This window comes from Fopius arisanus, unplaced genomic scaffold (genome assembly GCF_000806365.1).
Source record: "Fopius arisanus strain USDA-PBARC FA_bdor unplaced genomic scaffold, ASM80636v1 scaffold00014, whole genome shotgun sequence".
NCBI classification, from domain to species: Eukaryota; Metazoa; Arthropoda; class Insecta; order Hymenoptera; family Braconidae; genus Fopius; species Fopius arisanus.
In genome coordinates, this window is record NW_011887753.1 from 1329971 (window position 1) to 1353841 (window position 23871).

The 23871-nt window shown below is 39.6% G+C and overlaps 3 protein-coding genes across 5 annotated transcripts; all 3 read right to left on the reverse strand.

The window, feature by feature from the left end:
- Positions 1-170: 170 nt before the first annotated feature.
- On the reverse strand, positions 171-10940 carry LOC105263329 (SPARC-related modular calcium-binding protein 2). 2 transcript variants are annotated; one of them, XM_011299464.1, is made up of 9 exons: positions 10521-10940; positions 4974-5133; positions 4090-4464; positions 2873-3097; positions 1935-1985; positions 1602-1682; positions 1297-1530; positions 840-1178; positions 171-725 (listed from the first exon to the last, which is right to left on the reverse strand). In XM_011299464.1, the coding sequence occupies exons 1-9, from the start codon at positions 10617-10619 to the stop codon at positions 640-642; spliced, it is 1650 nt and encodes a 549-aa protein (XP_011297766.1). In that variant the 5' UTR covers positions 10620-10940; the 3' UTR covers positions 171-639. The 2 variants fall into 2 exon arrangements, with proteins under 2 accessions (XP_011297766.1, XP_011297767.1); XM_011299465.1 differs by lacking the exon at positions 1935-1985.
- Positions 10941-15024: 4084 nt separating this feature from the next.
- Positions 15025-16366, reverse strand: RpS3 (ribosomal protein S3). Its single transcript, XM_011299466.1, has 3 exons — positions 16295-16366; positions 15520-15839; positions 15025-15436 (listed from the first exon to the last, which is right to left on the reverse strand). The coding sequence occupies exons 1-3, from the start codon at positions 16325-16327 to the stop codon at positions 15064-15066; spliced, it is 726 nt and encodes a 241-aa protein (XP_011297768.1). The 5' UTR covers positions 16328-16366; the 3' UTR covers positions 15025-15063.
- A 229-nt stretch (positions 16367-16595) lies between these two features.
- AP-1-2beta (adaptor protein complex 1/2, beta subunit) lies at positions 16596-22038 on the reverse strand. Of its 2 annotated transcripts, XM_011299467.1 has the most exons (7): positions 21952-22038; positions 21325-21440; positions 21089-21259; positions 19557-19583; positions 19165-19410; positions 16882-19044; positions 16596-16801 (listed from the first exon to the last, which is right to left on the reverse strand). In XM_011299467.1, the coding sequence occupies exons 2-7, from the start codon at positions 21430-21432 to the stop codon at positions 16727-16729; spliced, it is 2790 nt and encodes a 929-aa protein (XP_011297769.1). In that variant the 5' UTR covers positions 21433-21440; positions 21952-22038; the 3' UTR covers positions 16596-16726. The 2 variants fall into 2 exon arrangements, with proteins under 2 accessions (XP_011297769.1, XP_011297770.1); XM_011299468.1 differs by lacking the exon at positions 19557-19583.
- Positions 22039-23871: the final 1833 nt, after the last annotated feature.

Genomic DNA, 23871 nt, shown 5'->3' on the forward strand with positions numbered 1-23871 from the left:
GTTGCGATTTGTGTTACCAATGCGCGAGCCTGTACTTGTATTTCATTCAATTAATGTATACACTTTTTTTTTACTACCAACAAATAGATCATTTTTCTACAGATGAATGCTCAAACCAATCGTGTAATTATCATTGGCATTACAACGACTGACAATTCATTTCTCGACAGTTTCATAGCGTAAAGGAAATTTATTGCACTCCTGATAAACTGCACATTGTCTTCAGTTTTGATTATTAATTCTTAATTGATAATTACAAGTTTTATAGACACATCAACACTTTGTTACTGCTCTAGATAATCTTTTTTTTTCGGCTCATTATCGAGGATTTATGGACTGGGGAATTCTATAATTGGAAATGGGACTTACCACTTTGAAGCTCAATTTAGTACAGAGACATAATCCTAGCACGTAAAAAAAAACAAAATGATTCAGTGCTCGAGCACCATTTTTCATGCAAAAATACATATACATATTCAACATAAATACATAATTCCGGTCGTAATACTTATAAGTGTCGTTACGTTTTAATTTATCGAGTACACTAATTTCTATCACTGCGTAAAAAAAGGAGAGTGAAGGGAAATGAATTTCCATCGATACCAATCAAGTCTTGATTTGTGCTCTACCACAGTCGACTCAGTCGTCGTCGTTGAGGAATTGGTCCAGAGGATTCGGACCCGTTCTCCGGGGTTTTTGGGTCGATGTATTTTCTACGCTGTCACCTGTAATAATTTATAAAAATACCACATTATTCCCCCGTTTTATTGCCTACGGGGCAAATACGAGTGTAATCAACCACCGGTTAATGGATAATTGTTTAAAAATATTTATTTCACCTTGAGAAGGTTTCTGTGCATTCAAACAGCTCAGCCACTCAGTCATACTGATCCTCCTGTCGTTGTTGATGTCACAGTACCTCGGGAGCTTTTTCCCACACCTCCTCAGATGCCTGTTGTTGGCCACCATAGTCCGAAAGCTCTTCCACTCCTTTCTCTCCAGTACTTTATTCTTGTTCTTATCTAGCATGACAAAGTGCCAGGTCGCCACTCGCTCCTCCTTGGAGGCTGGCCACTTGTCGGTTGCCTCGGCAGAGTCTGTACTCGAGGACTTCATCCGCTTGTCCATCAGGTCCATCAGGTCGCGGAGGAACAACTGTTTCTTTACCTCCGGACAGCCTAAAATCAGCCAGACAAAAGTCGCAATTTATTTAAGAATTCCTCAGGAATTTTTCGGAAACTCCTGGTGAGGGAGGAATGTCGAATTACTGGAGCGATATAATTACAATTTCAGTACCTTTCATCGGTCTGCTTGGTGGTGGGACTGGATTACAATTGGGCGTCTGATCCTTGGAGGATGTGCCTGGGATCGGTTTTCCGGTGTCCTGATAAACACACCAGCAATAACCGGAGTAGCACTGGACCTTGTGGTATCGACCGTCCGGTGTGCACTGGGGAATGTAAAATTTCTCCTGGGAGTTTTGCCTTTGATCCTCCAGCACGGATCGTCGATCCGAGATGCAGTCATTGGCTAAAGTCCAGAATCCAGGATTACTTCGACAGAAAGCTCACTATTTCAATCGACAAGTTTTAATAATTTACCATCGCTCTCCTCCTTGGTATCCGGTGGATCATCATTGAATGTCGGTCGTGTGTGAACCGGCGGGGGATTCCCCTTCAAAACTGCATAAAAATCGTAATTATAACTAATCCACTGCATTATCACGATTTTGTTAATAACAATTCGTAAGCGACATGTAGAAAGGCAGAACTACATTTTGAAGATTGTTAGAAAAGCCGAACTACTGAAGCCACTGAAACGATCAATTGATCTTGGGATGGGGAATCATTGAAAATGAGGAGTGGAGCGAGTAAAAACCGATAATTCGTTGGTGACATGCACTCAATGTCGACCTGGGGGGCATATGGACTCACCTTCGTCCGTGGCCCTCGTCTTCTGGGCCTCAAGTACCTCACGGGGTCCGTCTGCACCATTCAGCGACAAGAACAAATGTACTAAATGATAACAAGGCTTGTGTACGTCAACAGTGGCCGACAGACCAACTCCAATCGGTCAGGACATTCATTCATTCATTCGTAAATTCACGTTTTTTTTTTTAATTGATTGTATGCGAAAAATCAATTTATTAACTTATGGAAAATTTCTATTAGTTATTAAATTATAGAAAATTTCAGGAGAAATATAATTTAATATAATATAATAGCGTATAATGTAATTATATTTGATGAGGTGAATGAAATTTCCACGAAAATTTTGAAAAATCAATTTCGAAATCGCTAAACAACCAGAAATTCTCCACTTCCGATTCTCAAACCGATCTTTCTCTTCCTGAATGTCTCTGGAGGTGGGTAAAAACGGCCTGAACAATTTGCGTATCCGTAATTCTAGGGTAGCACAGTCCGACATACGTGGGCAGACGAAGATTTACGAATGCATTATTAATATTGAACAATTCCTCGTGTACGGAGGCCGTCTGTCCTCTCGCTTCACACTCAATTGGCTTCAATTTCTTCGTTACACACGTTTAAAATGCGTGTGGGCAATAAACTTCCGGGGCAGGACATCAACTCAAGTTTCTCTAAACAACATCCTGCCTTTTACGAGTGTAAACCACTTTCCTGACTCATGGAGTTAATCGGGCTGAATGTCTCAATCGGTTTGAATTCTTTGGGGGGCAGACGTGAGAATTGGAAGATTCGAATCCGGTGACTTGAGGGTAACGGGTGACCAGGGGACAGAGGTGGTGAGATCATTTGTTAAGAGAAGATTTAAACAAATAAAAACCCAACAGTCACATTCACCTCGTGTTAGAGACAACGATGAAAATAGGTGGATAATGTGTGAGACTTACGTTTGAAGTCGTTTGCCAGACAGGCACCCCATTCTTGCCTCGATAATTTGAGATCCTGATTGAGATCGCACGTCCTGGCGAACGTTCTCGCGCATTTCTTCGGTCGCACCGCCTTCTTGGCTAGCCTCCGGAGCTCTTTGTACTCGTTCCTGTCCAGGTACCCATCACCGTCTTTATCCAGGGTGAGAAATTTCCAGGATAAGACGCGCTCCACGTTCTTATCACCTGTTCAAGACATTCCGATGACTAAAACGATTTTTTTCCACCGATGAAATTCATATCTTTCACTCGTACCTCACACCTGGATTATCTCGAAAATTATCGCTTTAATGGAGAAATGGTGAAGGACTTTTCTCCAGCTAATTAAATTTCTGATAGAAAATATTTTATGATATTTTTTCATAAAGTTGCTAGATTTCGAGATAAACATCAAGTTCATGTAAATAACATTTTGACAATTTGATCTACATTTGGATCATCAATTAAATAAAAAAAATGATTGTGCAATTGAAATTTATGATTGAAATCACAGAATGTACAGAGTACTTCAATTCCTCAATTAACCGCGAACCTCAACGGGCCCATGGACCCGTGGAATGCAACTGGCAAGTGTCTCTGGTGCATAAATTAAACCACAAGTGTATCCAAACGAAAAAGCTAAAAAGGCCCCCAAGTGCGTTACTCGAATACCTCCAGACATACCAGTATAATCAGATGCAACTTGCCCTGGCAATTATCACTTTCATTACGTCCACGACAACCCGCAATTACCCAAGTACGTATCCCTCTTTCGTATTATTATATCCAGTCGTTCTCTTTTTATTATCACCACCATTACCACCTTTCATTATCCTTTCCTTCATGATATTATGCCCGTGAGTGCTCCTGCGACTTCATTCAGGATCTATTAATAAGTCTCACGACAGATTTTTTTTTTTTTCAGTTTCCAAGGATTATTTCGTCGTTAAATAACTCACAGGCCAGTGCATTGAATAAATTCATAATCGGGTCTAGGTAATTGGAGGCATTTGATATTCCGATAACTTTCCATTTACGTGCAATTTTAGTTCTGATTTTATTCTACTTTTCTAGTCCATTCATTCTTGCTGATTTTTTTTTTTTATTTAAACAGCGAAATTTTACTCATGGCGCATGCAGGGTAGTTCAGGGTAATTAAACGTGAGAGAATGAAAAAGTAATTGGCGGTATTTATGTACCGTCGGAGGAGATGTTGGTCCTTCGGTACTCGATCTTGAAATTGCCGATTAGATTTGTGTTGAATGTTGATTTTTCCGCTCTGTCGCACGTATTCCTGTGACGACTTGTGTATTGTCGGCGCTGTTTCCAGTTTGGTGATCGTCTTCGTTGGCCACTGCGTGTGGAGGCTGTGCCCGAGGTGGCCGTTGCCTTGGGGCACCTGGGCTTTTCGTTCTTGACGGAGGTGTCCGAAAGTGGACGTCCCTGAGGTGTCACGCACCAGCAGTAGCCAGTTTCCGTGTGACACTGGATTGGGGCCCAAGTGCCGTCTGGACGACAGACAGGACGAGAACCAGGACGAGCTGTCACCCTGGCCGAGAAGCACGGAGGTGTCTCTGCAATTTTTTGACAATCAAACGTCATTTTATCCTCACAATTTCACTTAAAAAAAAACCAAAACTGCAATTGAAAGATTTTCTCCAGCCTTTCAGTTCAAAAACCACGGATTTCCCGCTAAAACGGTGAAGGACTTTTTTGTCGATAATTCAATTCCCCGTAAAAAAGGTTTCTTTATATTTTCTCTTGAAATCAATACTTTTCGAGATTAATCGGTATTTCACAAGATCGAGACATTTTAATATTTTTTTTTACTGAATTCCACTGATACTGGGCATTTAATTATTATATAAATTATTATTATTATTATATTATGAGGTAATTTCAATTTTGATGGGAATTTTTTGACGAAATTGGGAGATGATGAATTCGATGGAAATCAAAATGAAATCTAGTGATTTCACCGGTGAATTCTGGATAATTGAATAATTCGGTTTTTGATTAATAATTTTTTGATAATTCTTAATTAATTTGGGAAGGGCTGTTTGGCGTCGTTAAATTGAATTACCTGGACAGGGGCCCGTGTGTTTAATGAGGATTGACTCCCCCTGGCATTGTCTGGAGACGACTTGGCACTGAGATGGATATGTCACCCCATCACTGCCACATACTGGGGTGCTGGCACCTTTCGACATGGAACAATCAGCTATTCTCTTCCGACATTCCTCCTGAAACAACATATCACCGGAATAAAATCCGTGGAAATGTTAACCACATTTTTGCAAGGCACTGATGAATGGACCCGGTTCTATTCTCAGCCGGGAATTACGCGCCAGTCGGAGGTCAATGCTGTAGCACAAGCCATCGTTGTTGTTTAAAAAAAATTAATCCACGATATTAATCCAGGCTTCGAGTTTTCAGTTTACAAGTTGTGGTAAATTCATGTTCCCCCAGAGGTAATTGATAACGGCGGTGATAACGAATAGCAGTGGTAGAACGATTTAAATCCATCGATTTCAGTTTTCGATCGATATCGCCGTTTACGAGGGTGATATCGATGTTTTTTGTAGTAACATTTTTTTCAGATCTCAATGGGCTCTTCAAGAACGGTCTTATCAAAAATTTTGATATCACGCTTAGATTCTGAGATATTCGTTGGAGACTAGGGAGATTCAGTAGGAGTGGTTGATTGGGAGGAGTGGAGTTTATCATTTTTTGAATTAATTTATCTGAAAACCTGTCGATTTCACGAGAAAGTGGCATAGGACTTTTTTTTGGGCGATTAAATTCCCAACAAGAAAGGTCTTTTGACATATCCTTACAAAATCACCAGTTCTCGAGATAAATGAATATTTACAATTGATGTGGGTTTTTGAAATTGAAACGATTGAGTTGAAATGGATAAAAATTGTTGAAGAGAGTGGCACGCTCCGGGGAATACAGAAGGTACTTGTTGAAACTCCCTGGTAATCCAGCCTGACGTTTACGAGGCCATGAAGTGGCCAGGGAAATGACCGCACTTTCATGGACAATTGAAGACACATGTTATTGAGTTATCAATATTATTCTATATCGATTCACTCTTCACCTGTTCAATCTCTACGTTGGATTTTCAACTCGAAAAAATAGCGGAATCCCGTGGTGTTTGCTCGATCGTGAAATCGATTTCTCGTCGCCTAATGCACCGTGCCAATTGGCAACTTGTGTCCTTGGGAATTAATACGTCTGGGCAACAAAGTGACAGCAGAGCCTCACGTATCGGCAAAACCGCGTGGATAGTCTAGCAAAAATAGTAAAAATAGTTTTCCACAATAAAAATCGTCGCTCCCAGATTATTCCGCTATTTTAAAAAAATTCATGAGATCATCCCCTAAAAAATCGGCGATTTTCCCTCTCGATCGTGCGACAAAAACCCCTCACCCCCTGAATTCCCCCTCAATTAATTACCTTCCTATCAATTGGTGACATTCCGTTAAATAATCGGCTAATTTCTCGATTTATTACTCAGAGTAATGGAACCTCGAATAGAGCTCGTTTTATCCCTCGAATCGGTAATAAATTCATTTAATTTTAATCAATCGTTTAGTTCGTGGTAATTTTAGTAATTGGGATTAATCAGAGGTAGTTAATCGGGGTTTTTAATGGGTGGTGCGTTAGGGCTTAGATCGGATTTAATAGAAATGTCGAAAAATCGGTAGTCGAGGGATTTTTATTGTCAATTTTTTTCAAGTTGTACTTTCTTACTGCAAGGAAAATTATCAACTCTCGTGTATCTGTACACAGACACAATCCAGACATGCCGAGGTGAAGAAACTGTCTGTGGTCCAACAGGTTCCCCTGTTGTACCCGGGTTTCGTCACGTAATTACATATCTTGAAGTATCGGCGAATGTATTTCAGCCCCTCGCTAACGAATTTGTCCGCTGAATCCATATGGGGTCATCCATCCAATTTCCCATTTCTATTTTTAATCTCCATTTTTCATTTTATTTCTCATATTTTATTGCACCGATCGTAAAAAAATCGCCGGGGAAATTTACGCGTGCAGTCTCCATTCCCCTATGCCGATTTTTTAATTTAAACAATCGATTTCACGCGGAAATTATTGATCCTACGAAAAAATGTCAGAAAACATTTTTCGTTCGAAATTTAGTCAACTGTAAAAAAGTCCTTTGACATTTCCACGTGAAGTCGATAGGTCTCGAGATAAATCAATAATAAAAAATATATAATCTCGATTTCTCTTTTTTTTTAAGTGATCGTTTTTTGAAATCGCAATGGGCAAATTTGGGAATGTATTCCGGTTAATTCTGTCAGTGTATACCCGTCTGACACTGAAGCAAATTCCTAACTTTTTTTTTTCGAGTATCGATACCCCGTTATCGCGCCTCTGAAAGCACTTCTTCGACTGCTCCACTTTAACAATCAGAGTACGGACAATAAACAGAATAACAATTTATTCGATAACGTTGAGGCACTGGTGATTAATCGATTGGTCACTGAGAATATCGATGATGGAAACACCAGCAAGACGAGTTTCCGGGAATTTCAGAGGATTTTGCTCCAGGGAAAATACTTGCGCGTCAGCCCAACCGATAAGCGAATAACAATTTCAGGGCCAATTAGATATTAATTATCATCCAGAATCCACAAATTTCCATTCGAAATTTTATTAAAATCCCATCTAATCGAACAACTCATTAAACCACTCCCAATTTTCCTGAAAGTGTTTAAAAATTTCCGATCCATTGAATAAATTTTCGAATCACTCATTTAAGATTTCAATTCGATCTCCATAATTTCGGATTAATTATAAATACCGTCGATGGATTATTATGACAAAATGACGAGTGATTGAATCGACGAATTCGTAAGATATGAAAATTATTGGAATGACGCAGACGAGGCGCCAATGATTTTAATGATTTTTTCTCGTCTTCTAATAAGTGGCGCCCGAGTGATCGATCTATCGGATCGATAATTATAACACGGATAGTGGCGACTTTGTGTCACTTCCTTGGTACATCGATCACGTATTATGTACACGGTACCTGGGGATTTCAATGCACTCGTAATTGCGCGTCTGTGCACTGAACGCATATGTCATAACAATAAATCGTCATCGAGATATTACGATCTGCGTAAATAATCGTCTAGTCGATATTTTTGTTCTACACGCGCGATGCGATTGGCATCGGAGATTATATCGAGGTGTTATGTAGGACATTGATATTGATGATCATCTATTTTTTCACATTTCGATTAATTATTTTCGTTCCCCACGTACTTTATTTTTAATTGAAGTCCACTAAATACCCTAATATCTCAGGAATTGATAAATCAATTTATTTATATCAAGTTATTATTTATTGAAGTTGATCAATGAAATTTCCCAAATTTTCTTCTTTATTAGAGTGATTTCTAAATAAACAATATCTAATAAACAATAGTTTAAGGAATTGTTGTTCGTAATTCGTAATGAGAGAAGTGTGAGGAGAGTGCAGGGAGAAAAAAAATTATTTTTGCGAAGAATATTTTATTTCCATCAGTATATCTGGCGATCACTGTGTAAATACTCCCATAAGAGTCACTTATATTTTTAATGTATAAATGTATATATTAAAAATATATATTATAAAATATACTAAAACTAAAAAATAATAAAATATACCAAATATATTTTTTTGTAGTTCGTAAATATTCTTGGGTAAAATTTTTTTCTCAGTTCTTCCCTCGATCCATGAAAATTCATCTTTTAATTCCACTTTTATCTCGTTTATTTAAAATATTTATTTATTATATATTATTTATTTAAAATATACCAAATATATTTTTTTGTGGTTCGTAAATATTCTTGGGTAAAATTTTTTTCTCAGTTCTTCCCTCGATCCATGAAAATTCATCTTTTAATTCCACTTTTATCTCGTTTATTTAAAATATTTATTTATTATATATTATTTATTTAAAATATACCAAATATATTTTTTTGTGGTTCGTAAATATTCTTGGGTAAAATTTTTTTCTCAAGTCTTCCCTCGATCCATGAAAATTCATCTTTTAATTCCACTTTTATCTCGTTTATTTGCAGATGGGCTCATGGAGGTGAGTAAGGAGCTGGTGAACAAGTACTAAAATCCTCGAATATTAAAATAGCTCGATGCACCGCACATAGTAGCTGTCCGTAATTCATAATCCGTAATTCCTTGTTCATTTTTATTTCAGAACACGCTCGAGTGTTCATCCACTGCGATGAATATGCAAGGCCCAATTGACACAATTTCCCTCATCCAATTTTCGATTTATTTTTCATTCTCATTTTCCATTCGCCTCTCATTTCCGCGTCTCCAGGCGCCATTCATTCCCACATTCTTAATTAACTAATGAGAGACTCGATGTTATTCTCATCAGGAAATCATTGCAACTCTAAATCAACAGCGAAGTTGTTGAATCTCTCATTTTTTTTTGAGATATCAATTCAATTGCAAAATTATTGATTCCAAAAATCCCGAAATCCCAAGAATTTTTCCATCAACAATTTAATTACAGATTGATAATGCGGTAAATAATAAATATAATAATCCTTTATACTAATCCAAAAATACTCATCATATTAATTGACTGATTTTAATGACTTCCCTTTGTGGATAATGAATTTTTAATGTTTTTTTTTTGGGTTTCAAATCGCAATCAATAATTATTTCAAATCGCAATCAATAATTATTCCTGCAGGTTGAATTTCAATGGATTTTTCTTGCACCCCAGCCAATTGAGATAAGAATGGGGCCATCACTACCTCAGAGCCTTCCCCTTTTGATTTCTCCACGATGCATGTTCATGTCACTTCATTGACTAATAAATCTGTTGTCTCGCGTGTGACGATTAATTTCCCCAACTCGAGTCGCTCATAAAAAATAAAAATAAAGACAAAACAAGTAACAAAATGGCACGCGTGCGGTTTATCTCAGCCTCCGATTTCCAGAGACAAACGCACTATTATGCAGTACAGGGGAATATTCTCCTGTTATTTAAAACCCGTAATCACCCGCCCATTGATTTATTATGGGTGGTAAATCCCCGCAAGGTCGAATGTTGTTACACATCGGGGGATTTTCTTCAAACTCTAACGAATTTATTACTCCGCTGATGAAATCGTTCAGGTACTGAGTATATAATATATATTATAAACATCGCGGTTAAAAATCATGATTGATTTTCAGTGAGTGATTTTCAGTGAATAAATAATTACGATTACGAATTTATTTGACGAGTTGTGGTAATGACTAAATGACTTCAATCCATAATTCATCTCGGGGAAATATTTTTCAATTGCTCTCTTATCACTCCAGCAATTACAAGTCGGTTAATCCGAAAGAAATAAATACGACTTCGCAAATACAGAGGGAAAAAAAATTTGCGAAGTAGATTTCCTTGAGATAAATAAATAAAAATCTAAACAATTCAATCCTTATCGCGGGTCAATTACTCCAGTGAAGAGGTGAAGTTAATTCATTTGGGGAAAATAATTTTTCTCAGCTTAAAAAAATAACTCCACAGAGAACTTTTCCCTCAAAATTACCCGAAACATTAATTCCGGAATAATTTCAATCAAAACTTACTTTAGCAATAGCAACAGTGGTATTTCCCTCCACGTGATATTCCCCGAGAGCAGCCGCCAGGACAACGACTCCCAGGAGCATCCTGGACGCAGTCCACATCGTCAATCCAGAATTTACGAAGAGAAAGCCAAAAATAGGAAAAATTCCGGAATAAAAAATTCACTTTTCCGACACTTGCTCTCGATTCTCCGCACTTGGCACCATTTTCCACCCTCACCAACCGATTCCCCACGTCCTCCCGCGGGTGGAGTATTATTCCTGGTCCAGAGGAAGGCGAATAATGCCCCAAGCACTCATTCACATCATTTCTCGGTTATTTTCAATATTTATTATTCAGGAACGCGTTGATCGGTCGATATGCGTCTGGATGGACCCGAATGGACCTGAAAGAGCCGTGTCCAGCCGTGGCAAGTGCTGGTGAGCAACTGGCACTTGCCACTTGCCCGTTGGAGCCTGTCTCAGTCTAACGGCAGAGGAGAGGAGCGGGTGCGATATCAGAGGAGTTCGAGTCGAGAGTGGAGGCCATAGGCTGAGCCATTCTTTTCGAATTCCTCCAATTTTCTCGGCTCGAAAAAAAAAAGAACTAAATAAATTGCATGGAAATATCAGTAATGCACCTGACGGGGTCAGGTTTTTTTTACCCCATCATTTTTCACCCCAGGAAAATTTTTTATCCATCTGATTTTTTATCTGTTTTGGCACATGTCCTGGAAGTTTTTTTTCAACTGCTATTCACGATTTTTTTAGACCCTTGGGAAAACCCGTAAGTCGATATCTTCGTTTTGCCGTTTTTCTCAGTGGAATTCATTCTGCAATCGGAAATTTACCCTGGACGGTCCAGTGATCTCCATCCCCCGTTGACCTCCACCTCCTGAGGTATTCACCAGATTTCTGCGAGAGCCATCTTTTATCCGAGATAATGGTAAAAGCCTCGTAAAACTTGGCTGATCAATTGGAATATTTTTTTAAAGCGTTTCCTTCCACGAAGCCACAAGTTTCAATTTAAGAACATTGTTGCCAATTCGCTATCGAGAGAAAGACCTGCGGTCAGGAGTCCTTCCTTCCTCATTTCTTTTATCTTTTTGTTTCACTTTTTTTTTCGTCCAGGAAAGATGAAAAGATCTCGTTTTCTGGGCGTTGCGACGCGGTAGAAATGACCTGAAGGTGGACCGAGGAGACAGGAGGGCACCTGGGAGTGGTCCCTGGGGAGATTTCGAGTTATCGGACAGAGATGGTGATCGAAATTCCCATGGGGACATTCAGCTGTCCGAAGAGGATGGAGAAACAACAGAGGTGAGAGACTGACCGACGACCTGGGGATATTACACGCGTCTCTCCAGATACTTCAAGTCCAGACTTGAATTTCATTTGCAACCAGACAATTTATAAATGGACTATTCATTTTTTTTTTCAGTGAATACAAAATTCTATCGAGTAGCCGTGTCCTTCCTACCTCATGCAAGATTCCAACAATTTCTTCCAACAATTTCCTGTGATGTCACAAAATGTGGAACACTATATAAAACTCGTCTTCTATGAGATCATCTGTGATTCATCTGCAAATTGCGGAGAAATTATTTTTATTCATCATACACCACCGATCAAGCAAAATTAATTATCCATATATGTTGCAATCAATCCGTAGTTAATCCGAAATTACAAATTTAGCAGGAATAATTAATCCGTCGTGTCAATGATGCAGCGATTTCTCCGTTTTTTCGACGTTTAATTCTCTCGGGATAAACAGTGATAAAATGAGACGTATCAGACGAGTTTAATTGCCGGGGTAATTAAGTATCACGATGATTCATTGAAATTGGTGAGAGTGGGACAGATGTGATCGTAGATGGGACAGCTACGGTCATTTTTATCACCTAATGTCGCATTATGGAAGATTATAACTCATGAATTAACAGAGAGCGATCCCGAGATCCCGAGATCCCGAGTTACATTTACGTCAATATCTTTGAAATCCGGGGAGACACCGAAATCTTCATCAGGACCTTTTTTATAGATCTCAATGAGCTCTGCAAAAAAGGCCCCGATGCAAATGACCGCATCTCCCCGCGTTTCGGAGTTATTTCCGATATTGATAGAACTCATTAAAGATCTCGAAGAATTAATCATTGGAAAGTGAAATAGTCTGCCCTGTGGGCCCCGAAATTGGGCCGGTTAATGATGGAGTCACTGTGATTAGGAGGTGAGGCCCACGATGACTGTTTCCACGTCTCTATCTCCAGTTGATTTGGCAAATAAAAAATAATTAAATAGAACGGAGGAACAAATTGGTTGAGTTTATTGTTATGTGCGATTCACCTCGCGTGTTTTGATGTCCCCCCCTTTTTGTTGGGGCACCAGGAGGTGGTGGGTCCCCTTCCTCCATCTTTAAAAGCAATTCAGAACTGGTTACGGCCATTGGAATGTAGCTTTTAACGCGATCCTTGGTGGAGGGACGAGGAGGGATCGTCGGGATACCCCGTTGTGAGTGTTAGATGTGTTTTATCCTCGCGCGATGAGGGGTGCAGCGGGAATCAAAAGAGAACACCTGGGGCCCCAGGGTATCGCCCATGATTTATCAGGGTTCCCTCCGAAGTGCCTGGGATAACGCCTCTCCATTTTTCTGAGGACCTTCCGGTAAAAATTGATAATTTATTAACAATTAAAAAATATATTCAAAATATTATTCCCCAGTCGATATTAATTTATAATAAGGCTGTACCCTCCCGTAAAATCCTAATTAATTAATTGAACTCGAAATTTTATTGCGTTATTTTATTGCAGATGCTGAATGGATTATTTTTTTTTATATTTTCAATTGCAAAAATCACTGATTTATCCGGATCGATTGCAGGGAAATCCTTGACGATGGTTTTTCCACATTTGTACCTCATGATTCAGCTTATATGGCAGGTTGAGGAGGTAGAGGCAAGTGGAAAGTAAACCCCATCGCCGGTGGATATATCCATGGGCCTGTGTATACCCACGTAAACGTGACCCGTAAATTATGGATTCACGCCGAGCAAGTTGTAACGCCGGCCACTCGGTTCGTTTAAACCGGGGAAAGAGAAAAACGACGAGTCGGTGGAATAAGGGGAGAAGGTCTGGGACAGGTTGTCCAGGGGGAAGGAGAGGGTATCCTGAGGTGCACGAGATCGTATGGCGTCCTATTGTCTGGCTGAGGCGGCTTTCCTTGTAACCGAGGTGCCCTTCGATACCCTTACCACGAAATCTCCTCCAGACTCCATTCTTCATATTCCTCCAGAGGGATTATATTCAATTGCTCTTCACTATCCATTTATTCCCTTTTACAACATTTCTGTTGCAAAATGCAATTGAATTGTCAGTGAAAAATCAATTTCACGATAATTTCAAAGATCATTGTATTTACGATTCGATATTAATTATACCCTAAATATCCCTATCAATTTTTAATTACCTGATTGACTAATTATTTAAGTATCATTATAATTATTTAGTCTGATAATTCAAAAGTAGTGACAAGATATTTAAGAAAAATTCAGATAATCGATCTTTCGAATTCGTAATGAGTGAATTAACGATTAATAAAGTTTGAATTATTTATCTCTGGCAATTGGGTTGGTGTATTTTTAAAATAATATTTGATACATCAGTTTATTCTCTACTATAATATTTCCGCAGGAATTCAAATGGTGTTCATCCCGTTTTTTTTTTGTCTTTTAAACTACAACGAAACAAGTGGAGGGCAAACCGGCATACCTGGATGAAACAGGTGTGCTCCACCGCACAGTAAAATCCGTTCTCATTTCCCAGACACTCAGACAGCCTCTCCCATCCTCCAGCATCACATCTCGCTTTAATTAAGCGCCTGACATCGACACAAAAGTCGACTATTAAACCCAAATTGACTCCACGAAATTCAATTTATCTCCTCCCCGATAAATCCGTAACTCTTAAAAATGCAAAGGAGGGTGACCTTGATTGGAGGATTTTTTTCTTTTGCTCCTGGAGGTAGTTGGAGGACGCAAATAATTGGCAGACGTTTTCGCCGCACCCTGGAGGGAGAGGGGGGGGCAATCGATGCGACCTCGTACGTGGGGTTCGCACTCGAGTACATCGTGATTACGGGAAGTTACGCCTACAGTATTTAGGAGAGGAGTCGATGTGCCCTCGGGGGCAATCCCCAGGATTTAATTGCTGGTTTAATTACTGGTTTAACGCGGAAACTGAGTTACAGGAGATCTCAGCCCCGGGCAGGATCTCTAATTTTGAGTTCAGGTTGAGTAATTAATTTTTTTTTTGCTATCGAAGAAGTTAATTTTGTTTGTTCAGTATAAATTGAGAAATATAATTTATTGTAATTTTTCCTGTTTGTTTGAAGGGGCTGATTACCCTTTGATTATGTAAAAAATAATCTTAATAAAAATTGTTATTACTTTTAATGTGGAGTTAAATAATTTTTGGGGGAAAAAGTTGTCAGGATTTCTTATGAGTAAAAGGAAAAATGAAAAATAAAACCCTTTGATCACGTTCTCATGTTTTTATTGTAAAGAGTTCAGTAGAATTAAGCAGGAATGGGTGCTGCCTGTGCAGCATCCTTGGCGGCCTTAACCTCAGAGGATGGCTGCTGAGGGAGTACTTCCTCCTTCGGCTCAACTACACTGACATTGTCAGGCAGGGGCTTCTTGGGTCCAATCTTTCCATTCGGATCCCATGGCAGCATAATCTTTACCTTGATCCCCAGGACACCTTGCCTGAGGAGGACGTGACGAGTTGCTGTGTCGACGTAGTCAGCTGTTGGCTCTCCAGAGTGGATCATGAGGCCGTCAACGAATTTCATACTCTTTGCTCTCTGTCCTCGGAGTTTTCCACTGACAACGACTTCACAACCCTTTGCTCCGGATTCCATTATAAATCGAAGGACTCCGTAACACGCTCTGAAATTTAATGAAGAGATGAATTATTTCGTGATTACAAAATTTTTTGAGAAAACAAAAATAGAAAATTCTGGATGGATTACCTTCTGACAGCCAAACCACCGATCAACTTGTATCTGAGGGACTCGGCCTGGGCAATGGCACACAGACCCCTGGTTGCCACCTTCTCAGCGTACAATTCAACGGTTTGATCCTTGAAGTTGAATCTCTTCTGGACGACAGACGTCAATTCACGGATTCTCCGTCCTTTCTCTCCAAGCACACTCTGTGTGTGAGTGGCCAAGAGGATGATCTCGGTACGTGTTGGTGTGACACGCACCTCAACACCAGAGTAACCATCTTCGGCGAGTTCACGAGTCAGGAACTCGTTCAGCTCAGCCCTGAACACTCCGTCTCCTACGAACTGTAAAAAAAAAAACGTAATTTTCACTGGTGAGGAGTTCGATAAATTCCTGCGGCTAGTGGAATATTTATTGTCGAGTCTGACAAGTCATAAATAATCAAAATCATTTGTTTTGTGAACATAACCTTGAATTTCAGACACTCGACTAAACAAATCACTGATTGAAACACAGAGGACTGCCCCAGAAAATGGTATGGATGTATGAAACTCCAGAAGCACTAGTTTTCGTCCAGAATTCAGAGCTCAATAATTAAATCTGTAATTCGCGATTTTTGAAGGGTTTTGGAGCACGTTTGGGGGGCACTAGACAGTCCCCAGTAATCCACGTCATCCGGAGTGAGGAATCCACATAAACTCGCAGTTTTTCCCCAATATTATAGACAAACATCCACAGATTCTTCCCAATACAATATTTTTGCAATTCCATGACTTGTATTTTTATAAAATTTACAAACCTTTCGCTTTTTTGAGATTGACCGTGCAGCCATGTTTGCCTGAGACGGAAGAAAGGTGGAAGGCGGGAAAGTTCGAAATATCCACAAAAGGGGGAGCTTCCGAAATCTGTTGGAATCACGAAATTCTGAATTATCGACAATATTAACTAATTAATAATCCCCACAAAATGATTTACACTTTTCCCCACTATTAAAAATTGTGTACTAGTTTCTATTTGATTTTCTGTCTTTTATATTCACGCATTGATTTTTTTTTACCCTGTACAGGAGTCAGGACAGGGGAAATTAATTTTGTCTCATCCTTAATCAATGATTTATTCCTTATATAGTACACAATTTCATTAATCCTACTGGAATATCCCCAGGTCAGTGACCTGAACATTTCTCCCATCCCGATCGTCACTCCTCCCAAATCAAATCATCTCCATCAATTTAAGAATGAAGGATGGCGTTGTAGGAGGCAAAGACACCCGCAGCCACGTCCACAGTGCGAGACTTCAACGAGAGCTGCAAAAAAAAAGCAATCATCATAAATCAATTGAAATAATCACCTTGAAATTCCTCTAAATCCCCAGAAAACTACTCACAGTAACATCAGGATTTCCCGGATGGATCTTCAACTCATTGAGTACCCAGACATTATTCGTAAGCTTGAGAGACTGATAAAGCATGTCCTGTCCCTCGACATTCCGTTTAGCAATAGTAAAGACATTATTCTGCTGCATCTTCTGCACGACCTGATCAGCTGTAAGCATGATGCCATTGAGGGTGTACTGGACCTCGTTCTGTGCAGGAATGTCCTTCCACGTGGAGAGAAAGACCCTTTTATCGAGCTGTCCATCCTCAGTGAAGTACACGTGCATGGGAACGACGCAGGCAAAATAGAAAACATCGATATTGTTCTTGATGGCCACTTGAAGATTGTTAAGGGGTTCCATTCTTTGAACAGCTCCAGTAGTGGAGAGTATAACAGAGACTTCGATGCTTGCCCCAGGTCCCAACGGTCCAGGAACAGCCAAAGGTGTAGCTGGAGTCAAGCCAAAGCTGTTTTTATTCAATTGAATTGCGAATCCTCCCATACTCTGCATTGCTTTGTTGGTGAAGGTCATGTCCATGGAAATCTGTCCATTCTTCCTGTTGAATGTACCCCAGATGTCGAAGCCCTTGCCCTTCTCAGCTGGCAGCCAGTTTACTTTAGGTGGCACGTAAGGGGCTGGGCCCTGGTTGAATCCGAAGATGTCACCAAGCAATCCAGTGGTGGTTTGTGAGACAGCGGGGGCTGCCGTGTCCCCTCCCCCGAGGATACTGTCGAGACCTCCACCGAGGAGGTCTAGGCCCATGCCAGTGGGTGCAGCTGGGGTGGCAGCTACTGCTGGAGGACCTCCAATGTCCATACTCAAAAGATCTCCAATGAGAGAATCCTGTGCTGGAATCACCTGGGCCTGAGGGGCAGAGGTCCTTTGAGCATCCTCATTGGAGTTAGTCCTCGCTGGTAGAGATTTCCTCGCACCTGCTGACCTCCCCTCCACGAAAGCTGTGGGGGGCTTGTGGTAGACAGATGCCAGGCTCGAAATGTGACAGATCAACTCGTCCAGGAGAGTTGGCTCCAAAAGATCTGTCTCCTCTGAAATCAGGGGCTTCTCAGCCAGGACTACTTCCTTGGCAGCTGCGGGATCTGTACTCAACAGCCTCCAATATATAAACCCTCGATCCCTAAGGTCAGGATTGTCAGAGTCCTGAGTGGCTAGACTCAGCACCTGCTGCACCAGCTCCTGAGTATCCGTTGGTCGTTTCAGGAAAAGCTTGACAATTGCTGTCAGCAGCTGCAACTGCACCTGGGTATTCTCGTCGTGAAAGCCCTCGAGGAAGCTCTCGAGGAGCTCATCAGCATTGTCAATTCTCTCTGCATACTCACCGATTATCCAAATCATCGAGGCTCTCGCCTCGGGCTCGTCCAGGGTATCGAGATTTTCGCAGAGGGTCGAGATTATGCTCTCGTATTTATTCGGATACTTACGGAAAATATCCTTGATCACTACTATCGCCTCCTGCACGACGTAATTCACTTTTGTCTGAATCAAATCCAAAAGTGTCGAGACACATCGCTCGGCTGATGGTTCTACCTTGATAGCACATCTACCGATCGCTCGAACTGCTTTTCTCACGAAATCTACGTCCACCTCGGTGGCGTACTCCTTCAGCTCGGACAACACCTGCGCAATATTCGCCTGCGAGGCCAAACGAATCATTATGTCCAGCTTCTCAAGTTTAACGTAAATTGGATCGTTGTACTTCACGAAGAAGACTTTCATTTCGTGTTTGAGAATGTCTGGACGTTTCTGGACGATGAGATTGATGTTGCGGAGAGCAACGTACTGCACCTCGGGCTCAGAACTCAGGAGCGTCACCAAGGGTGGTGCCAGCTTCTTCGTGAGGGTCCCCACGAAATCAGACTCTGACTGCAGCATTTCCATTAATTTCATCAAGACTTTTACTGCTGAGAGCACAACTGCTGCGTTGGCGTGAGCCAAGCGAGGAGTTATCCTCTCGCAGATGCTCTGGGCCTCGCGATCATCTTTCGGCGAGTAATTGGCTAGAGAGTCCAGAATGAATACCTGACCCCACTCTGTGCACTCGTTCAGAGCCGTCAGCAGTTTATTTATTGTCTGGGCGTTCATCTCCACTAGGGGCTGACCACTCGGGGACGACTCGTTTATTTCTGAGAGGGCGGCCACTGCGTTTGCCACCACCTGGGGACGATCAATTGTTAGAAAATAACGGGTTTATAAAATTCGAGAGTATTTTAGTGCTGAATTGTAGATTATTCTTGCAATTTTGGATGATAATTTATGAAATAATTGAGGAATTACCATGGGATTACTATCAGACAGCAGATCCTTGAGCTGATCCAAGAATCCCTGATCCTCGACCAGCCCTGCATTGATATCATACAGTTTAGCAACGCAAACAGCTGCCGTTTTTCTGACATACGGATCCTCGTCTCTCAGGCACTTCCTCAGGGGTTCGCACAGGTACTCTGTGATTTTGTCCACCCTGATGCAGCCCATGGTGCGCACTGCAAGAGCACGGATCAGGGGATTCGGATCCTCGCAGTCCTACGCAACAAAAATGTGCAAGCCAGGGATTCAAGTCTACTCACGACAATCACTAACTATTTCATGTTCGACCCACTCTTATTTTTTTTCTTTTTAAAATGTTTTTCATTCTTTTTTGTGTAACGAGATAGAAAGATTTATGGTACCTTTGTCATCGGAGATGTGGCTAGCTCCTTTTTAGCGTGTCAGAACGAAAAAGTTGAAATTGGTCACCGTTCACCATTTTTCTTTTGATTCATTATCATTAAGTTTATGTGGGAATAAACGATCGTGACGCGAGTCGTTCATTTTTCAAAGAGCACGAGTTATCGCTTTTATTCAAAATTTCGTTCTGTTATGGTTGGAGAGATTAAAATGCTTGGAAATATTGATGGTGATATTATTAATTTTTAGAGTCGAACGTGCAGATGAAATTATTCGTCGGAATTCTGCAGTGAAGCGGAGATTTTTCAATGATTTCTGTGGTTTTCCACTTCAATACAGAATTATTTTTATTAAATAAAGGATGAGTCAATTAGGTGATTTATTTGGAGATTATTGAACATCGATAAACAACGAGAGATTAAATTTTTGGATTGAAAATTGTTTTTCAGTTTTTTCAGAAAGAGGTCGAAATCTTTGGTAATATTTTTTATTCGTGGATTATTATTATTTTTCTGCGTGCATTGGCATTAGCGCATACAGGCATCGATTTACAATGCAATAGACACATAAATATAGTAAACGTCGATATATAATAAATATAGTAAACGTTTAATAAAATATTTCGGAATTCAACGCACATGCGACGATTCAGAATAAATTAAAGAATGAGATAAATTGAAGTTATTAATTTATTAGATCATTTCCATGAACTGAGGGATTGGTAAATCGTCATGCATTTGAGAACATATTTACACCGACACTTGGATCAATGGATTATCAATCGATGCAAAAAATCGAGACAGATATATTAAAATCGTACACTTAATTTACTGAAGTAGTTATTAACGTTCTTTAGGATCGCCCCGGTAATTCAATGATCCTGGAATTTGGAGTGACAAATAATGATATATATTTATCATTCAATAAATTGTTCGTGACGTCCACCAAATTCCAGTCTCGTGCCCTTTGAAAAATAAGCGATTCGCCTCTCGATACGTCTCTTGGAAAATTATCAGACAGTCGTACTGAACAACGAACAGCCCTGTGCAAATATTTATTTGCAAAGCACAGTCCGTGGGGACGAGGCAGAACTGTAGAGTCCACAAATTACAGAGAAAAACATTATTCATTGACCTGCAATACCGGTACACCAATTTTTAACATAAAATTCCTGCGATGAGAGAAAATTATTCAGTGACTCTTCATTAAATTTGTTTTTAACTTCTCGATTAAGCATTGCGTATTCTTCCTTTAATCATAATTTTTTCCATTAATTATAAATTGATAATCAACGAATATTATTCCTCTGTAAATCACCAAATAAATGAACATCGAGTGATGAACGATACCTCAAGAACAATTACACACATTAATTGTGTGGAGTAACAATGGAATGAGTGACTCTGCAGCTTCCTCGGTAAAATAAAATTACACTGGTGTCGTTATGTACAAATATAGCAGATGTGCACTTGATAAAATTAATTGTAAATTATTAATTTCAGGGAAGATCAGAGGTTTAAAAAAAATGCATTACCTTGACGAATGTGTTGACAGCCATTATCGCCATGTCAGGCTGACTCTTGGCGTAGTTCATCAGGTAAAGATAAACAAGTTTCTTGAGCTCGAGGTTGTCGGTCTGCATGCAATTGACGACGTCTGGAAATAGGGCTGACACGTCCTTCCCCACTGTCATCGAGGCAATCACCTGGAATTGGATTAACAATTTTAATTTATAACCGATATGTTGTCAGAGGGAGTCATAGTATTTACCTTCTTCACTGCTTCCTTCTTCTTCTCTTTCTTGTCATTATTCAATTCTGACTTCAATTCAAAGATCTCCCCCTTCTTGGTGGTCGTGAAGTACTTTGAATCTGACATTTTCGATACTGAAAACATAAACGTTAGAAAATCGTCAGAAAATTGATTAAACCTCGATATAAATTCAGATTTACTACTCTATATTAATAAACGTCGATTCTTCTGCCCTCATTCACTAAGTGATCATAAATGGTCGGCAATTTAATTCAGCTCGAGCTCTAATTTATGGAGAATAGAACATCTGAATATGGAATGACTCCGATCAACATGTATAGACAACCGGGGATGGATCAATGTTCCCTTCAACCACCCCGGAGCCCTCCCCTCGCCCCAGGAATCCCTTTCCACCCTCTTCCTCTGTCCTGGCACCAGCAAATCCTCAGATACGAATTAAAACCACTTCCTGGTGCCTCGTCTTCAAGGAATTCTCCCCCAGGTAGAAAAATCTCCCAAGAAATGGAGTCAAGTCCCTCGGAACCGACGATCCCAGGGATAAACACAAAGTCCTCGATTTAGTCCCAAAATTTTTAATAAATTTCATTTATTTGGAGTGAATTACTCGGTAAATGTGCAACTCACCTTAATTGTTACTGGGTAAATGTCAAATTTTAATAAATTGCTGTCGAATTGACAGCAGACACGACACGAATCGTGTCCGGAACGCCCCTGAGGTGCAGACTGAAGTCAGTCACCAATAAAATAATTTTAAGTCCCAGTTTTACGCGGGAATTTCTACATGGATTTGAATTCATAATGCTCATAATCACGAGTTAATTTATTACCGTATAAATATTTATCTGCATTCTTCTCATTTTTACACGAATTAAGAATCAATAAATAAATTTCATTAATTAATTCATCGATTTATTTATTTATAGTATCATTCATTTTTTGAAGTTAATGCAGAATTTATGGATATTATCTTTATGTTATTTTTAATTAAAATTGCATTTATGATGGAGTATTTGGATTTTGAAAGAATTGATTTTTCTGTTTAATTGAATTTAATTATTGCGGGGATGCTCTTAAATTCATGAGGATCCAGGGAATTTCTAGACAGCTGTAGATTGTTAAAAAGGCGAGTTTCTTTTCTAGTGAAGATAGAAATAATTTCTGGGAGAAGCTCTGCTATTCGTAAACCCGCCTGTTCCCCGAATTGAGTTAAATCGCGTTACAATTGGCTGAAGAAAAAATAAATTGAGGAAATGGTTTAGTGTTTGTTAGAATGCCTTAGATCAGCCGTTCGATAACTCGCTTTGGCAATGAGACTGCATTCTAGTTAGCACGAAAGATCATTAATTCGTCTGAAAAAACCACGAGGAAAATAATTTTTAATTAAACAACAGCTCACAAAAAATATCCCACAATAAATTTCCAGTTTTCCAATTTTCATAAATCAAAAATCGATACTTGATCATTTTTTTGATTCTTCAATTTTATAACTCGATCTTCTGAGATCGGGGAACTGGACTCGGGTGAATGACCTCCACTTAATCATTCATCATCGACGAGTGAAACAACTCTCTGGCGAATTTATTTACCCTCAGATTTTTCGGTATTAACAAAAGGTATAAATACACTAGTTTATTTCACGAGGTAATCTGAGTTCACCAGAGCAGTTGGAGTTAACTGGGCCAGATGGGTTTAAAATAGGGAGAGTCTGACCCAGGGAAATGGGTTGAAGTGATAAAGCCATTTACAAAAAAATCCTGAGTACCTAATTTAATTAAATCGACTAATTGTCCCCGAGAAAAAAAAATCCAGTCAATTAACAAACGAATTTTATTGACGCTACAAGCGAAATTAATGAATAGATTAAATTAATAAATGGTCGCGTACTTAGAATATTAAAAATATTTATTGTTTTAAATGTAGTTGAATAAAAACAATCGTTTTTACCCGCAAACAATAGGTTTACCCATTTTAATAAATTATTATCTCAGTGCCTCATAAACGTGTCTCGAAAGGCTTTAGAGAATGATGTGAAAAATAGGAAATAGTAATTGCCGTTTTTTTTTCCCCCGACGTCTCGTCTTTCAGATTTTCTGGGCTCTTCTCCAAGATTTGGTCCGTTTCCTTCTTCAAATGACTTTGTCCCCGTAATGACACCGACGTACGTATCGCAAGGTTTCTGAGAAAATATGGGACTGATGACAGATGCAATTGTGAGAGGAATCGGCTCGGAGAAAGCATGCAGTTTGTTAATGTTTATATTTAGATATTTAATACAAAAGAATGGGCCAGTCAACTCGCAGAGGAAAATCTTTTGTCATAACTTTAAAATTAATTACAATTGCGTTCAATAATAATTGGAAATTATTATTATTAATGATATATTAATGACATCGTTAATTCTCATTATTGCCACGCGATAAACCGAGATTTTCAAATAACGCGGTATTTTACCAAATCTCCTTGCGCTAATAATATAATAATGAACAGTTAAAATAAAATCCAACATAAATTGTTTAACTGACCAATAAATTTTATGATGCCATT

Excerpts from the sequence above, each read along its gene's own strand:
- LOC105263329 (XM_011299464.1), bottom strand. The coding sequence starts at position 10,619 with ATGTGGACTGCGTCCAGGATGCTCCTGGGAGTCGTTGTCCTGGCGGCT. Across the intron at positions 5,134-10,520 it reads CCACTGTTGCTATTGCTAAA|GAGGAATGTCGGAAGAGAAT; the intron begins GTAAGTTTTGAT and ends ATGTTGTTTCAG. Across the intron at positions 1,683-1,934 it reads GACGAGGGCCACGGACGAAG|TTTTGAAGGGGAATCCCCCG; the intron begins GTGAGTCCATAT and ends ATTTTTATGCAG.
- RpS3 (XM_011299466.1), bottom strand. The coding sequence starts at position 16,327 with ATGGCTGCACGGTCAATCTCAAAAAAGCGAAAG. Across the intron at positions 15,840-16,294 it reads CAATCTCAAAAAAGCGAAAG|TTCGTAGGAGACGGAGTGTT; the intron begins GTTTGTAAATTT and ends TTTTTTTTACAG. Across the intron at positions 15,437-15,519 it reads GGTGGTTTGGCTGTCAGAAG|AGCGTGTTACGGAGTCCTTC; the intron begins GTAATCCATCCA and ends ATTAAATTTCAG.
- AP-1-2beta (XM_011299467.1), bottom strand. The coding sequence starts at position 21,432 with ATGTCAGATTCAAAGTACTTCACGACCACCAAGAAGGGGGAGATCTTT. Across the intron at positions 19,411-19,556 it reads CCACATCTCCGATGACAAAG|GACTGCGAGGATCCGAATCC; the intron begins GTACCATAAATC and ends TTTGTTGCGTAG. Across the intron at positions 19,045-19,164 it reads TGTCTGATAGTAATCCCATG|GTGGTGGCAAACGCAGTGGC; the intron begins GTAATTCCTCAA and ends GATCGTCCCCAG.